The sequence below is a fragment of the Triplophysa rosa genome, linkage group LG5 (assembly GCF_024868665.1).
Source record: "Triplophysa rosa linkage group LG5, Trosa_1v2, whole genome shotgun sequence".
NCBI lineage: Eukaryota > Metazoa > Chordata > Actinopteri > Cypriniformes > Nemacheilidae > Triplophysa > Triplophysa rosa.
In genome coordinates this window covers 25,882,278-25,900,051 of record NC_079894.1, presented here as the reverse complement: position 1 = coordinate 25,900,051, position 17,774 = coordinate 25,882,278, and the positions used below count along the sequence as shown (strand labels likewise).

The following is a 17,774-nucleotide window of genomic DNA, read 5'->3' as shown; positions in this document are numbered from 1 at the left end:
TGATTATCTGCTCCGGCTCCTCCCGAACTTTGTTAAATTAAACATTATTAATCCAATCTTGACATGATGATAGCATTTATAACACACTTTAAATCATCAAATGACAATTTTTTTTAATTTTTGCGATATTTCTTAAATGAAAATATCCCACCTTAACCACAGAGTTTACTTGTTTATCAAATTTAAGCTCAGAATCGAAAACCACTCCCAGGTTTCTAACTTACTTATGCAGGTTTGAGGCAATAGGACCTAAAGCAGATAGCACATGTAAAGAAGGTGTTACAGAACCAAATACTAGGCATTCTGTTTTTGCCTTTAATTGTAAGAAGTTCTGAGCCAACCATTGCTTAATCTCATGATAGCAAGTCATCAAATCACTCAACTCATCGTCATCACCTACTTTCAGTGGAAGATAAAGTTGTAGATCGTCTGCATAAAAATTATATGCAACATTAAATTTACGGCAGATGAAGCCAAGCGGGATCATATATATAGAGAAAATAAGATAGGCCCCAAAATGGATCCTTGGGGGACCCCACAAAAAGAGACTGCAGAATCAGAAAAGTAATTATCCAGCTGAACTACAGAACTTCTGTTTTTTAGATAAGCACAAAACCATTTAAGAGCATTTCCCTGAATGCCTACCAGATGACTTAATCGATTTAAAAGAATGTTGTGATCAATCGTGTCGAATGCTGCCGTAAGGTCAAGGAGAATCAAAATAGCTCCCTTTCCTGAGTCAGCAGCAAGCATTAAGTCATAGTGTACTTTTAAAAGGGCAGTCTCTGTGCTGTGTCTTGATCTAAAACCAGACTGAAATTGATCAAACACTGAATTTTTATTTTAAAAAGCGATCAGCTGGTGATAGACAGCCTTCTCTAATATTTTAGAATAAAAAGGAGCTTAGAAATAGGACGATAATTATTTAAAACCAATGGATCCAAACTAGGTTTTTTCAAAAGAGGCTGTATTATAGCGTGCTTTAGGCAAGATGGAACTTTATCATTTACTAAACTGCTATTGATAATGCTGACAATGTTTGGGCCAACTACATCCAAAAATTGAATAAATAAGCAAGAGGGAATAATATCTGAAGCACAAAAATTGCCGAACTATATTGACTAAATTAAGGAATGAAATTGGCTCAAAGTCGGAAAAGACTGCTGATCTCTGGGAATAATCTGGACAATGATCAAAAGTAGGCTGGATACTAGCCCTAATTGTCTCAATCTTACTGGTGAAGAATTGTAAGAACCTATTACAGGTTTCTTTAATAGGATCTGGATAACTGCGCGTTAATGGATTCAATACAGAATTTATTGTGCTAAACAAAACTCTTGAGTTATTAGAATACCTATTAATTAAATCATAAAAATACTGTACTTTAGCTGCCTTAACCTCACATTGATAACTAATCATACGGTCTTTAAGAATCTCATAAGATACTTGTAGTTTATCAGTTATGTGTCAAACTGAGCTCAGATTTGTCAAGTCTGCAATCAAAAGTCAATATTATTGAAGATCTCAATATGAACTCAAACATGTCTCAAAAAAATCTCATCACATTTACTCAAATCCAGATTATTTGACCTCTACAATCTACATTAATTTTACACCTCCAGACTCTTCATGTGTTTCAACAATTACACTCTCATTTCTCGGAAACATCAGAGACTAAGTTGATACTTAAGTACTCTCCTGAGCTATAAAAGAGCAACCCCTGAGCAATAACACGGATGTAAATATATGTTTAGCATCAGGTGTACCTGCAGTCCGCCCAGCGTGAGAGTCACAGAGACATCCAGCGGAGTGTTGACCACTCCAGCCACAGATTTGACCAGAGACATGAAGAGCAGTGGAAACCACACGATACAGATGAGAAGCATGACGATCATTCCTCCCATTCCATACTTCACCACCTTCTTCTTCTTCTGCCCGCGGGGCTGAGGGTAACGCTGTGACACAACACACGACACAAACTTCAGCTCATGGCTTCACCTCGCCACTCATTCAAAGCACCCTTTTACAGACCTGCCAACCTTGGAAATTTTTTTTGAGTACCATCAGTGTGACGGGATGGGACACAGGGTTTGACGGGGGTCCATATAGTCTCACATTTGAATTTTTGAGGATAAAATTGGAATAACACAATTCAGTCAAATTTTTCTGAATAACTCTTTAGAAGAAAAAAAACATATTTACATTAAGGAACCATTTGTGCGCGTATGTGAATAATCTTACGTCAATTGTTGAGATGCCATTTTTTGCATCATTCATCGCCTCTACTTGCAGTGGCACTTGACCGATTTGTCTCATAGCTTGCTGACTTGGCCTTTCTGAGCAGAACATCACGAAAGCTTCAGCTGACAGAGTATTTTAAAATACACACTGGTCATCAAACTAGGACAATACTAGTGTTTCCCATAGATATATACATAACTAGATGCTCCATTCAAGCGCTCCAGGCACGTAGACGTGTCTGCCATCTTGGAACGGTCCACTGACGTCACTCACAGTTGACTGCGCTGCGCAGCCATGGCTGTGAAAACCACGGGGACTTTTTCCCAAAAAATTGGGCAAACCTTTCGTCGTTGTCATCTATTAGTGTAGCAGATCGTCTTGGTTACGGATGCAACCTCAGTTCCCTGATGGGGTTCGTCCCTGAGAACCAATCGCTTTCGACTTCTTAGAAAAGGCCAATGAAATTGGCGAATGAACTTTGCATGCCGGACTCCGCCCCCGGATATCCGGGTATAAAAGGGAGACGGCGTGCCTCATTCATTCACCTTTGTTCTGAGGAGCCTGAGACCTCTCACGACTGCTGCAGTGGGCAGCACGTGTTGTGGCAAGAAGGACACAATGTCTCGTTCCCTACTTCAGGGAACTGAGGTTACATCCGTAACCAAGACGTTCCCTTTTTGTCGGTCTCTCGACATTGTGTCGAGCCGACAGATGGGGTTCCTATGGAAAACGCCACAACACTCTGCCCCGTCACAATCTCTAGCGAAGCGACGGTGACTGGCCTGGGTGTGTCAACCATAGGTAGGGGGTCCCAGAGCTTTTCTTGAAAGGTGGGAAGGCCCCTGCCTTCGGCCTCACAGGCGGCGGCCTTGTTTCTCTAACAGCGAGAAGCCGCCCGGTACCGTAAGGCCACTGGGTAAGCGCTACTTCCTCAAATGGGGTATGCGCCACAGAGACCACTTCCTACCGTAGGGAGGAGTTTAGTGGAGATACCAACATGGTCTCACCGTATGGGGAGAACTCATGGGAGGAATGTGCGGACTGAAGGATTTAACCGCGAGGTGGAGGTCCACCTAGGGAAGGTCATGGGTTACCAAGGTGGGAACCAATCACGAGGATACATCAGACGGAACTGCCCTGCTGGGGGGTTACAACGTCCGGTAGCACTAGGTCCGGTTAGAGCTATGTTGTGGATAACTCAGTTGGTACCTGGCGTAAGGGGTTAGGGCTGCTCTGCCCAGCCCGCCCGCAGGAGGTGCTTGCTTAGTGATGGATGGAATGCCTGTTCTTCACCCAGTGGGGGAAGAAGGGAGGCTAGTTTAGTACGCCGACCCCCCTAGAAGAAAGGGGGGGAGGTACTGTCATAGGCGTACACCCTACAGGCCGCCGGTCTTGCCTGATGCCTGCAAGACTCGAGCTGATACCGGTTTACGCGGAGGCTGTAGGACCTCGCGAAGGTGATGGGTGTAGCCCAACCCACAGCTCTGCAGATGTCTGCCAGAGAGGTGCCTCGAGCCAGTGCCCACGAGGAGGCTATACTCCGTGTGGAGAGAGCTCTCACTCAGTGGGCGCGGGCGATCTTAGGACAGGTCCATGATCCAGTGCGGCAATCTCTGTTTGAGACAGTCCTCCCTGCTGATCTCCAAAACAGACAAAGAGCTGCTCAGAGCTCCTGCGGCTCTGTGTGCGCTCCAAGCAGAGGCGAAATGCGCATACTGGACACAACACGGATGGGGTTGGGTCTTCCTCCCTGGTGGGGAGCGCCTGTAAGTTCACCGCCTGGTGTCTACGGGGAGTGGTGGGAACTTTGAGCACGTAGCCGGGCCGGGGTCTCAGGATAGTGTGAGAATCACCGGGCCCGAGTTCTAGGCAATCTGTGGACACGGAGAATGCTTGTAGGTCCGCTACCCTCTTGAGCGCCATCCGGAGAGCCGTCTTCATCGTGAGGTGAGAAAGAGCGGCATCTCTGTGGGGCTCCAGGACCGCATCAAGGTCGCAAGAGGGTACGGAGCGCGGGTGAGGCGGTAGCCTTCCCGCGCCCCTTAGGAACCAAATGATCAGGTTGTGCTGTCCTAGAGACTTACCAGCAACTGGGTTGTGATGAGCGACAATAGCGGCTACATACACGTTCAGTGTGGAAGGGGAGAGATCACTCTCGAGTCTCTAGAAGGACAGCACGTTCCCGATCGAGCAACTCCACGGGTCTTCTCTTCAAGAAGAGCACCAGGATGAGAAGAGGCACTACTTACAGGCGTATAGCCGCCTAGTGGCCAGGGCCCTAGCCTGAGTGATGGTCTTAACCACCGCAGGGGGTAGGCCACTCAGGATCTCCTCGTCCCGGCCAGGGGCCAGACATGGAGGTTCCAGAGGTCTGGCCTGGGATGCCATAACGTGCCCTTCCCCTGGGAAAGCAGGTCCTTCGTCAGGGGAATCGGCCAGGGGGGAGCTGTCGTCAAGAGCATTAGCTCCGAGAACCAAGTCCGGTTGGGCCAGTATGGCGCAACTAGTACACTTGACGTTCCTCTTCCCTGGGTCTGTGCAATGAGGCTCACTGGGGGGAAGGCGTACTTCCGCTTGTCCCACAGCCAGCTGTGCGCTAGAGCATACGTGCCAAGGGGGGTCTCGGATGGGAGTACCCTAGCGGGCAATGGGTGGTGTCCAGGGAGGTGAACAGGTCTGCCTGAGCCGGCCCGAACTGTACCCAATGAGCTGGACTGCGCGGGGGTGGAATCGCCACTCTCTGCGAGGCGTCAACTGACGAGAGAGCACATCGGCTGTCTGGTTCAGGTCGCCTGGGATATGTGTGGCTCGCAGGGATCTGCTCACCTGCGGACTCCACAGGAGGAGGCGTCAGGCGAGTCATGTTAGCTGCCGTGAGCGAACGCCACCCTGGCAGTTGATATACGCTATGGCAGTTGTGCTGTCCGACCGGACCAGCACGTGATTGTCCTGCACGAGAGGTTGTAGCCCCTTCAGTGCAAGTAGCACATCCAACAACTCTAGGCAGTTGATATGCCTGCACAGGCGGGGGCCCGTCCATCGCCCCGACACTGCGTGCCCGTTGCACACGGCACCCCAACCCTGCAGGGAGGCGTCTGTCGTCACCACGACGCGCCTCGTGAGCTGCCCGAGAGGGATCCCCGTCCGTAGAAAGGTCATTGAAGATCAAGGGGTTAGGGTGCATCGGCAGAGAGGCGTGATGACCATCCGCCTGCTGCCGGTGTGCCACGCTCTCCAGGGAACTCGACTCTGTAGCCAGTGTTGGAGCGGTCTCATGTTCATCAACCCGAGGGGTATCACCACCGCCGAGGATGCCATGTGCCCAAGAGCCTCTGAATTTGTTTCAGGGGGACCGCTGACTGCTTGAAATATTCCAGGCAGTTCAACACTGACTGAGCGCTTTCTGTAGTCAGTCGCGCTGTAATGGAGACAGAGTTGAGTTCCATACCAAGAAAGAGGATGCTCTGCACAGGGGAGAGCTTGCTCTTTTCTCGGTTGACCTGTGGTCCCAATCGATCTAGGTGCCAAAGCACTAGGTCCCTGTGTGTACATAACAGATCTCGCGAGTGTGTCAAATGAGCCAGTCGTCGAGATAGTTTAGTACCCCTCTCCCTGAGGGGAGTGAGGGCGGCTTCCACGATCTTTGTGAAGACTCGTGGGGACAGGGACAGACCGAAAGGGAGGACTCTGTACTAATATGCCAGACCCTCGAAAGCGAACCGTAGGAACGGGCGATGACGAGGGAGAATCGAGACATGAAAGTAAGCGTCCTTCAGGTCAATTGCCATGAACCAATCTTGACATCGGGTAGATGTCAGGATGCGCTTCTGCGTGAGCTTGAGTAGGTGCCTGTTCAGGGTACGCAGATCTAGCAACCCCCCTTTTTGGGGATGATGAATTACGGGCTGTAAAGCCCGTTGAACATCTCGGCTAGAGGGACGAGCACGATCGCTTCCTCTCCAGAGGGGTGGCGACCTCGGCCTGAAGCACGGGAGCATCCTTGCCTCTGACTGTAGTTTGAGAGGATGCCCCGAAACTTGGGCGGGCGTCTCGGGAGTTGGACCGCGTAGCCGAGACGGATCGTATCCCGTAGTCACCATGACGGTTTGGGAAGCCTTGTCAGGCTCCCAGGGACCGATCCAGGGAGGCTAGGGGTACGTTCTGCTTCATCGACCTCCCGGGGGGTGGTTCAATGGCCGGCAGTGCGGATCCCTTAGGCTGATGATTATCCTCGACATTGGGTCTCGCCTCAACGTTGAGTTGCCGAACACCATCATGTAGAGGGTGAGAGCGGCTGTGATAATACCCAGATGATGATGTAGCACAACACACCGTCGATTGAGAGTGCTTAGGCTGCTGATTATCCTCGACATTGGGTCTCGCCGTGACGCAGCGTCGAGTTGCCGAACACCGTCGTGTAGAGGGTGAGAGCGGCTGTGATAAACACCCAGAGAGAGAGAAAACTCTTAGAAGTGGGCTGTTGGGACGGGGCAGGAACCGTCCCGGATCGACCAACCAGCTATGGAATGGCTGGGGTCGGGCCCGAAGGTATTCTCGATCTCCCTGGGGTCTTCCCATGAGGGCCACTTCGGCTTCCGCCGCGGCTGCTGACGGGGTGGTGGTCTCCTCTTCGATGTCTTCTTCCGGGGGGCCGCCTGCGTGGGGGGCGCAGAAACCAGAAGGCGTTGAAGAGGACCAGGGCTGCTGGGAAGCAGACTGTGCACGGGATCTCGACGGCCAGAGGGCGGCCGAATCGCGGCAGGGGAGGATATGCTTGATATCCTCTGTCTGCTTCTTTACTGTCGAGAACTGCGGCTTGACAGTATCAACAAACAGCCCCTCCTTGCGAGATGGGTGTGTCGAGAAAGCGGACTTTCTCGACATTACTCATCTATGCAAGGTTCAGCCAGAGGTGTCTCTCCTGGACCACAAGTGTGGACATCGCCGAGTTCCTGCATAAGCGCTGGGTCGGTCTTACCCTCGTGGAGCTCTCTCAACGCCTTGGCCTGAGGGACCTGCAAGATGGCCATGCCGTGGAGAGAGGGGACAGCTTGGCCCGCAGCAGAGTAAGCTCTTGACACCTAAGATGCCGAAAAACCTACATGCTTTGGACAGGAGTCTAGGTCGAGCCCCTGGGGGACATCGACGTATCCTCTAGCTGTCCCACCATCGAGGGAAGAAAGGGCGATGGAACTAGTTGACGTGCACGTGCCGAAAGGGGGTGTTCCAGGTCGTACTAAGTTCCTCATGCACTTCCGGGAAAACACGGCACTGGGGGCGAGTGCGGCTTGGAGCCGCTCTCAAACCCGAGGTACCATGTATCCAGCCGCGAGCGTTGGGAGATGCAGTGCGGTGCACTGCAACCCAATGCCGGCGGCCCAGGAAAGCACGGCTGACATTTTGACGTCCGCTTCTTCCTGGGCTCGACCCCCCGAGGGAGGGAGCTCCGAGGAATCGTCGGAGTCTGATGCCAGTAAGTCACCCTCCGATGCTGCAACGGACATCTCATCATCACGCACCGTTTCCGAATATGTGGTTGAGGAACGAGACGGTGGGACTGTCTCGTGGGGAACGGTCAGACGAGCGAGACGAGGTGCGAACGTTCCGCGAGCCGGTGGCTGCTGGATTAGCGCTCACAGTAATCCTCATATCACCCTCGCTGCTCGCCGTAGCGGACGGCAGGGCCGTAGCCACTGCTGTCACAAAACAGGAAGCAGACGAGGTGGTGGCTGAGTCCCGTGGGAACACAGCCACCCGTGACGCAACGTCAGAATCGTCAACCGCCCACAGTGCGGGCAGGACGTATCCACAAGGGCTGTCCCAGCGTACTGGAAGCAGAGCTTGTGTCCGTCCCCCTCCTCGATGAGTGTGTTGCACCCACGAGAACAGTGGGACATGCCACGCTGGAGAAATTTGCACTTTTAGAGAAAAAAACTCGAACACTTCTGGAACCGCCGAGACGCCCAGGGGAAGTCGCCGCAGGAAGGGTGCAGTCTTGTAGTTGCTATCTTGTAGCAAAGTCTGTTGATCATGAGTGAAGGCTCCGAAGAACAAAAGGTGAATGAATGAGGCACGCCGTCTCCCTTTTATAGCCGGATATCCGGGGGCGGAGTCCGACATGCAAATTTCATTCGCCAATTTCATTGGCCTTTTCTAAGAAGTCGGAAGCGATTGGTTCTCAGGGACGAACCCCTCCAACAAATGGCCGACACAACGTCGGCAGCTTGACACAACGCTGAGAGACCGACAGAAAGGGAAATAATGTTTATGTTTACACAACAATAAATATGTTTTCATAATGGTGCACAGTAGGGGTGACCCCGAATCGTCGACGATTCGATGCTTCGATCGAAGGAGATACATGCGGTATCGGACAATACATGCAGTAAATAAAGTAACTTTATTGGTAGTTCATTGGTAATGAACGTGCTGTATTCCCGTTTGTAAAATATAATTACTTATTATCGAGTAGTTTTAAAAATAGTTTTGAGGCGAGATCTGGTCTAGTATTGTATGGCACAGCATTGTTACGTGATGTTTAAGGAAAATTAATTTTAGTATTTGTGGCTTGTGTTTTCAAAATTATGTTCCCCTGCATTTCAGACATTTTGCCTAAACACATTTATTTTGCACATTGTGACTTGATTCTGGCTTATTTCGTTTATTTATTATAAAGGTATATTCTGTTCTAAACAAATTCTGTAAATTAATGTTTGATTGTTTTTTGGTGCATCAATGTTGCACTGTACCCTTAACCACCTGGTGTCGTCCACACATGCATGGGCGCACCTACGTATAGCGGCCCATAGAAACAGATGTTATGTTACTGACGTCATTTTTCGACTGAATGAACGATCAATTTGATCCAAAATGTAGCAAGATTTGACGCTATGTAAAAAAGTTGCAAAAGGGGTCTGAATGACGCTAAATGATGAAGTTGCTAAATTAGTTATTCAGTCAGACGGCGGGAGTGGAAGGGGGGTCGCGCCTCTCGGATTTTGTGTTGCTATTGATTTGCGTTCTCTTTTAAGTGATAGGCCTTACCCGTTTGTCAATGATCCCCGCTTGCTACAATTGGTCGAACTCTGCTTTTGCTGTTCCTTGATTTGACTATGACTGCACAGGAGCGTCACCAGGTTTTTGCGTAATTTAGAGTGACAAATCGTACCAGCGTACTTAGATTTCAAAATGCCTGCAGGTTGGCAGGTCAGCGTTCACAATCTCTGACCTTCTCAGACTCTCTCCAGCACTTCAGGATGAAGATGTGTGCGTAGATGTCCTCCACACAGATCCAGCTGGACAGACTGAGAGTCGTATCTGTCCAAACCCAGTCCATCACCGCTCGCAGCTCCGTCAGGAACGGGATGAGACGGAACCTTGGACACATAACACACACCTCACCATAAAATCATAACAACGACATGTGGCATCTCCTTCAGTGCATGTGTGGGAGATTTGGTCACTTAAAAAAAGGCACACACTAATGACATCACTTCCTGCTCACCCCTGGAAGAGGAAGAGGTTGACATAATTGTAGCTCTTGGTGAGGAAGTTTCCCAGTATTCGCGTAGGATAGCCGCAGCGAATCTGATACGCTGAGAGTCCGAAATAAAAACATTTCACAAAGTACCACAACTGAGCTATACGGTTCTGACTGAAGCGCCTGCGGAGAGAACAGACACAGAGAGTGATCAGATCACAACGCTTGCATCTGGGACCTCAACAAAACTTAATACCATTTGACTGAACTGACAAACACAAGAATCACATTTCTGCTGGACGAAATGAAATTCTTCTGACTTATAAGCGCAAAATACATTTCCTAGATGAACAGCGTCTCTTTACCTCTCCGTGATTCCCGGCAAGATGAAAAACATCCAGAAGTGGATGCCAAACACCAGGATGACCTGGAAAACCACTTTTCCCATCACCGTCTTCCGCAGGTAAAGAGCACGATCCACCACCATAGTGCCAAACTGAATAAGAACCATGACGAGAAACGGGCCGGGCACTTGATCCTCAGATAATGAAGAGGTGATATCACCACCCTGATGTTTCTGCGAGCCGAGGAAAACAAACATTAACAAAACACTCCCAACAACAACAACAACAACAACATCAACAATCACAGCTCTGGCTATTTTACTTAAACGGGCCATATGGCGCGAACACGTGTTTTTCTATGTCTTTGATGTGTTATAAGTTGCCCATGCATGTATTAGACACGTCAAATTGCAAAAATGAAAGTGTCGGAACAAAAGATGCATTCTATCTAAAAATGCTCACCCAGACCTGCCTGAAATGCCTCGTGTAACCACACCCCCACAAATCTACGTCAGTTCGTTGTATGATTTGACTAAGGTTGGCAAGTAAGGTGGGCGTTCCTGTCAGTACAATTGCTTTGGAACCTGATGTTCCAAATATGGTAAGAGGCGTTACATTTCCGTCACACGCTTGCCGTATTCGACCAATCACTACGCACTGGTTAACTGGCCAATCATAGCACACCTCGCTTTTCAGAGCGATGAGCTTTGTTAAAAATCTGCACGTTTCAGAGAGGCGGGGCAAAGAGGAGATACAAACATACACGGTATGTGGAAAATACAGCGTTTTTAACCTTAAATCATGTATACACATTGCATTACATCCAAAACAAACGATAATATTCGTTTTAGCCCTGTCATATGACCCCTTTAAGGAAAACAATGTGTTTCTAGTGAGCTACCTAGCTGTCTACTGCCTTCTAAGATAGCACAGAAAGTATTTTAACATCCAAATTACAAACTTAAGTGTTTCAAAAATGATCAGATTTACCCCAAATGCCCAAAAGCCAAAGACAATAATGATGAAATCAACAGTGTCAGCCAGAAACATGATGACATAGACGTCTGTCACCGCATTGTACTCGGGGTGAATCAGATTATAGAAGAACTGACCGATGGGCTGATAGATCTCAACCAATCTGAAAACATCAACAGAGAAAAAGAACAGACAGACAAACAATAGATGATAAAACACATAAAAACATGAAAGATTGAAATTTTACATTATGTACTGTATTTTTTGTGAAACTGCCTGAATGTTTTATGAGATTAAACATCGCAATCTATTAGTGTGTTTTTGTGGGTAAACCATCAGCTTCTGTCATTATTTATGTGCCATAATCTTTATGACATTAAATCCAAGTGTTACTACTGGTGATGTTTCAGAACGGCTGCATTCTCTACAACACTAACCCCAACGTAAAACAACATTCACAGCACATATAACCTTGTAAAGTGACATTTCAAACAGAAACAAAATATACAACAGTAAATAAAAAAACAGCAAGATTTTATGCGCTACATTTTATGCATCAGGATTTGATGCATTGGATTATAAAAAGACAAAACAAACCTTGGAGAATCATAAATAATAACGTCATAAACATTTATTTAAAAATGAAATAAGATCAATTTTAGTCACACACACACACACACACACACACACACACACGCACGCGCGCGCGCACGCACTCACTTCTTGAGCAGGTAAACTTTGGCTTTGATGAGCAGTTCTCTGGTCTTCTCCATGATCATCTCTTTTCGGCTCTTCTGTGGTACTTCAGGTTCACTGTGTGCTCTCCGGCCGCTGTTCCGTGTGCTCGTGCTGCCTGTGAAACAAACAAACCCAGACTGTATATGTTGAGGTTTACACACAGTCACTTACAAAAGCAACACATTCAATAATTGCACATTTAACACATTGTGGTAAAAACTGGAAGTTGTGGTCGTTTTTACTTCCGTATATTTTGACGCATTTCCGAGTGGAATTTCTTATGAGAAAATAGTCTCTTTCGTCTTTCTCTGCGATTTGATTGGATGTGTAAAAACAGCCGTTGCATTTTGAAACTGAACAGCCAGCAGGCTGACAGTTGAAGGGGAGGAGTTAACGGATGCTCCGCCCAAGCCATCTAACATACGTCATTTAAGACACGAAGTGCATTCTCAGATTTTAACTGAATATTATGAGGGCACAAGGATTTTAAAAAGAGAATGACCCACATTGATAAACTATTTACAATAAAGACTGCAATATTTCATGAAAAAATAGGCATTGTCATTTTTTATTTACCTTTACATTTAGTCATTTAGCAGACGCTTTTATCCAAAGTGACTTACAGAGAGTTCAGGGAGCAATAAGCGATATGTCATACAGGAGCAATAACACAATAGGTGCTAATACAATGTTACTAGTTTCAACAAAAGCCAGACCAATACCTGTTGAGAGAAAGAGAGAGGGTTAGTTTTTCTTTTTTCATTTGCTGTCAAATATTCACAGAAGAGATGGGTTTTAAGTAGTTTTTTGAATGTTGTGAGAGATGTGGTTGACCGGACTGAGTTAGGAAGAATGTTCCACCAGGAAGGAGTTGTGAAGCAGAATGAGCAGGAAAGCGATTTACTGCCCTTTTGAGAAGGCAATACAAGATGCCGCTGGTTTGCTGAACGCAGGGTTCTTGATGGGGTGTAGGAGGGTGTGAAAGTATGCCGGTGCAGATCCAGTGATAGTCCTGTAGGCAAGCATTAGTGACTTGAATCTGATATGGGTGTAGGGTATGGTCGGATCAAAGTTTACCATCTGTGATCGTAAAACACAGTAACCTCTCAGCAGGACTACGACCAGGCACCAACAAGTCTGGCCAAATGTCCTATTCTCAACACCTTCATCCCTGACCAGGACAGATTCGGATACTCTCCCCTAGACTTCAAAGGAGGTTCTTGCCTCAAATTCTTCCAAAGAATGTCTCTTTCTCTTTCCTTAGCCACAAAAGACTGGTTTAAATTGTATACACATGAATCTCCACATTGTATGCTTGTCTCTATGTTATTCTCCTTCACCTATAACCTCAAAGGCAAATGTGCTTAGTGGTAGTCTGTGTATATTTACATTCTTTTCCAAACTACAGGTCAATGTAATTGTAACCCCTTCATGTTTCATATCTACGTGTTTCCCTTTTCATGTCTTAGAATATGGTGTATAGCACAGTAATGCATTTTATACCATACTCATTTTATTCTATTCTAAGTCTATTCCTGCTCCAAACTCCCAGGCGACCATGAATGCAAATGAGTTAGTGTGCCGGACAAAGAAACATGTTTTCGCGCCCAAAACTATCTCATCACATTGGATCGCCCACCTTGGAGCGGCGTGACGCCCTCTGTGTTAAAACATCTGAACACGCAGGAAAGCTTGCTCTTTTTTGTATGTTCGTCCGCTTGTGTGCATTCGCGCTCGTGCACGTTCGCTCGCTCTGGTTCTGTCAACCTCTCGAGACCTGCCTCTCCTCAGAGACAGCTTTTTTGCTTTTTTGCAGAACGGCAGTTTTGCTTCAGCTAAATCAACGGACTCACGGCCTGCTCTGAACACATCAGGACCCTTTGATACGCGCACCAGCACGTGTCCCGAGAAACAAAGAAGCCAATGCAAGTATCTGAACTATTGCTAACCAGTTGCGTATAAGCTTTGCCCCTTTTAAATAAGGAGATTTGTCCTTGATGGTTCGTGCAGATGTGAATAGCTGATTTAATACTGCCATTTTCTTTGCTTTATCTATTTCTCTCATTCTTTACTGCTTTTACGTTGTATGTTTGTTTGTTAGTGTTTAGTCTTTGTTAGTAGTTGGTTTTAGTTCCCCCGTAGTGTAGATAAATAAACCGCATGTGTATCCATGCTCGAATTGTTTCTGTGTTTATTTATCACATATCAAGGTCACTTAAACTGCTTGATTTCGTTAAGATTTCTGAAGTGGTACTGTACAACAGTAAGAATATTGTTTTTCCAGGCCAGGGGAGTAATATTTCTTAGAGTTAATATACGACCTGCTGATCACTCGCTGGACGAGTACATTTAGTCTGTCGCTATTATTAATTCTGCTGCATCAGGTAAAGTGTATAAAATAGTTAATGGTTAATCACAATTAATTATACATATGTTACTGTGGTTAAACTCATAGTTTCCCCGAAATACACTACACGGGCTTCAACCGGTAGCCAGTGGAGAGAGATGAAAAGAGGAGGTGTGCTGCTGCGTTCTGAACCAGCTGGAGTGGTTTGATAGCCTTTGCAGGAAGACCAGCAAGGAGAGCATTGCAGTAGTCCAACCTTGAGATTACAAGAGCCTGGACAAGGAGTTGTGTCGCATGCTCAGTGAGATAGGGTCTAACCTTTCTAATGTTGAATAAGGCATATCGGCATGACCGCATTGTCTTTGCAATGTGTTCATTGAAGGACAGCTGTTCATCAAATATGACTCCGAGGTTCCTGCTTGTTTTGGAAGGAGTGATTGTGGTATTGCCAAGTTGGATGGTGAGATCGTGTTGCATCGTGGGGTGTGCCGGAAATACGAGTAGTTCTGTCTTGGCAGGGTTCAGCTGGACGTGATGCTCTTTCATCCAAGCTGAGATGTCTTCTAGGCAGGCTGTAATGCGAGCTGCTACAGTGGTATCGTCTGGGTGAAACGAGATGTAGAGCTGGGTGTCGTCAGCATAACAGTGATATGAGAAGCCGTGTGCCCATATGATGGGTCCCAAGGATGTCGTGTAGATGGAAAAAAGCAGCGGTCCAAGCACCGATCCCTGAGGGACCCCAGTGATCATGTGGTGAGCAGTGGACAGCGAGCTCCTCCATGAGACCCTGAAGGATCTGCCAGAGAGGTAGGATTTGAACCAGTGGAGAGGATGTCTGTGGTGTTGGTGTCTGTGGTATTTCACTGGGACTTTAAAGCAACTGAATACAAAAAGCTTTGAAGTGTACGCAAATGCTTTGAGAGTAATTAACACTAAACCAGGAGAATGCAAACAATATGAGAGCAAATTTGGCCTCCCCCCTTTCCCTTTAATCTAACAGTAAGTCACATGTCGGTTGTGGGTGTTCACCTCTTTTGGAGCGTGTAGAGGAGCGTCTGGAGATGTGGGAGCCTCCGCTGGTGCTCTGACGCCGCAAATACGCGCGCTGCTCTGGATAACGTATGTGCACGTTCACCTGCGACGAATCCACGGACATCCCGAGGTTCACAGACTTGAGTGAGTATGCCGGAGAACTCTTCTTCTCGTCATCAGATGGAACTGCCACCGTCATTTTCCCCTCATCCTCAGACTCGTCTCCATGGACACCGCCTCCTTTCCGGGACATTTTAGGGTCGTCTTCATCCCACAGGCCGTGACACTAAACCGAGGAGAAAATATATCTTTCATTTAAAAATAATATGATTGAAAAAAACACATTGTTTCATTGGAGTTCAGATTTCTTTTTGTTCATATATTCCAAACTAGATAAAAGACACCTTCAACAAACTGGAAAAATACATCTCATTTTTTTGTAGCGCAATAAAGGCACAAATAAAGGGAAAACCTGACAACTTGTGTTTCCCATGAGTTACTGATAGCCTTGTCGCAAATTTGCTAATGTCAAATAAAACAGCAGACATTATATTTGGTTTGAGCAGCCAAGAACAACTTTTTCAGGCTTTTATGAGTAAGCTGTAAATCACACATTCACATTCGAATGAGGCTGTTTATCATCCCACAGTCAAAGCCAACTAAAAAACCACCTTCAGCCTGACAAAGCGTTTTTACTGGAGTACCCATCATCACAAAAGACTCCTGTAAAATTCAACCTGAAACCTTTAAAGAAGAGTAACTTCAGTCCAGCATGATTTCACCAGCATTACACATTGATTTTAAAATCCATTTGATGGTTTTCAAGCTTTCAACAGTCCAGTGGCTTTGTTTCTTTCTCCTAATGACTGATGAATTATGTTTCCATCCACATCTTGGCATCCTCAAACACAGCCTGCAAAATATCTCAAAGCTAAACACAACACAAACACAGCAACAACTCATTCTCAACAAGATGCTGGTCTATTGAAGACTTATAGAATATTATTATTTATTTAATATCTTTTCTGTCACGATTATCCATATTAATACATATTAATACATATTTACTGTAAATTTGCTTTGCCAGAATGCCAAATTGTGAAAAGAGTAAATTTGAATTGAACTGATTCTATTGACTATTGTATACATATTTTCTATATGTACATTTATTCATTTAGCAGGCGCTTTCATCCAAAGCGATTTCCAAATGAGTCTGTTGTATTAAGATTACAATATTTGATTAAACTATTAATTTTAGATAAACGTAATCATAACAAGTAGAAGAGGGATTTTCAGGAACACGTAAAAGAATGTAAAGTAGAAACCTTCAGTATGGATCTGTGAAAGAACAGAGCCAGCAGCTGGATGAGATCATAGTGCACGTATCCGTCTTTCTTCTCCACACCGATGATATTGGGCGGGTGGTACGGCTTCGACTTGTGCAACTCCAGGTTCTGGTTAAATGGAAAAAAGCTGAACTGGAAGAAATATTTGACGACAATAGTCACCTGGAAGAAAGAAAAACACATATTTACAAATCATTCAGGAAATGTATAGTGTAAAAGTTGCATATACTGTAGTTTAGCCAGAAACCTCGTAACCAAAATCTAGTTTTAGTTTTTAATAAAATAGAAAAAAACAGAATTTTTACAAATAAATAATTAAACACTGTGTTGTTTAAGTTGAGCTCTTTTTTTATACTTTTCATTGGGTGACCAATAGTACTGCTTTTGAAAAAAATCATGAGATATGAAGATGCAAGATTTCTGTTTTTATCCGGGCAGGTTTTTAATAAAATCCCAGCTAACAATAGTCTCATGTTGATTTAACTAATTTTTACTAATTTTACCGATTTCAGCACACACAAAACCATCAGACACAGATAGCAGAGAAAGTTTAACACAATTACAAACATTGAATGTGTGTTAAGTTTTACTGTATGTACTGTATAAAACGATCATGTATAAGTCATGAGGGCCTAATAGAAAAAAAGCAAGTGATTTGACATCCCCTGGCTTTACCATAAGATTTACAGAAGTTTAACATGTGACCACATGTATTTTCTTTAATGTGGCCAGGAAAAACAAAAGACCGAAAATAACAACAGAAAGAAAACAAAATTCAATTCAAATTCATTTCTCTAGTGCTTTTCACACATCGATGTGAAGCAGCTTTACAGAAAATAGACAATATTTTACACTTTAATATTTATATATACAGTATATATATATATTATATATATATATATATATATAATATAATATTAAGAAAGTATAAAGAAGTTGTAAAAACAGTGTTAGAGAATATAAAACCCCCTTTACCTCTGTGTACACGATGGCGGTCATCCAGAAGCGTTTGCTAGGTCGTGGGACAGAAAGCATGGCCCACAGAAAGATGAGGATGGGCAGCACCAGCGTCGCCATTGACGCCGAGATCATGTGATTGAGGATGATCACCAGGAAACACACCATCTCTGAGTGCGCCACCAGCAGGTTATAAAGAGCATAACACAACTGCAGACCCAGCGGCTGCGATTTATAGAAACGCTCGGATTTATCCAGTTCCTCATCATAAAACATTCTGAAAAACACAGAAAAAACAGATGAGAAATTTAAAG

At 45.6% G+C, this 17,774-nt stretch overlaps 1 protein-coding gene across 1 annotated transcript in view; it reads right to left on the bottom strand.

Moving 5' to 3' along the window:
- LOC130554610 (piezo-type mechanosensitive ion channel component 2) overlaps positions 1-17,774 on the bottom strand; it is a 141,299-nt gene that overhangs the window by 6,069 nt on the left and 117,456 nt on the right. The window contains exons 40-48 of the mRNA XM_057334381.1: positions 17,479-17,737; positions 16,483-16,665; positions 15,155-15,443; positions 11,761-11,893; positions 11,056-11,203; positions 10,087-10,298; positions 9,746-9,904; positions 9,470-9,617; positions 1,767-1,955 (exon numbers count right to left, since the gene is read on the bottom strand). Of these exons, the coding sequence (XP_057190364.1) occupies positions 1,767-1,955; positions 9,470-9,617; positions 9,746-9,904; positions 10,087-10,298; positions 11,056-11,203; positions 11,761-11,893; positions 15,155-15,443; positions 16,483-16,665; positions 17,479-17,737 (1,720 nt within the window). The remainder of the gene's footprint in view (positions 1-1,766; positions 1,956-9,469; positions 9,618-9,745; positions 9,905-10,086; positions 10,299-11,055; positions 11,204-11,760; positions 11,894-15,154; positions 15,444-16,482; positions 16,666-17,478; positions 17,738-17,774) is intronic.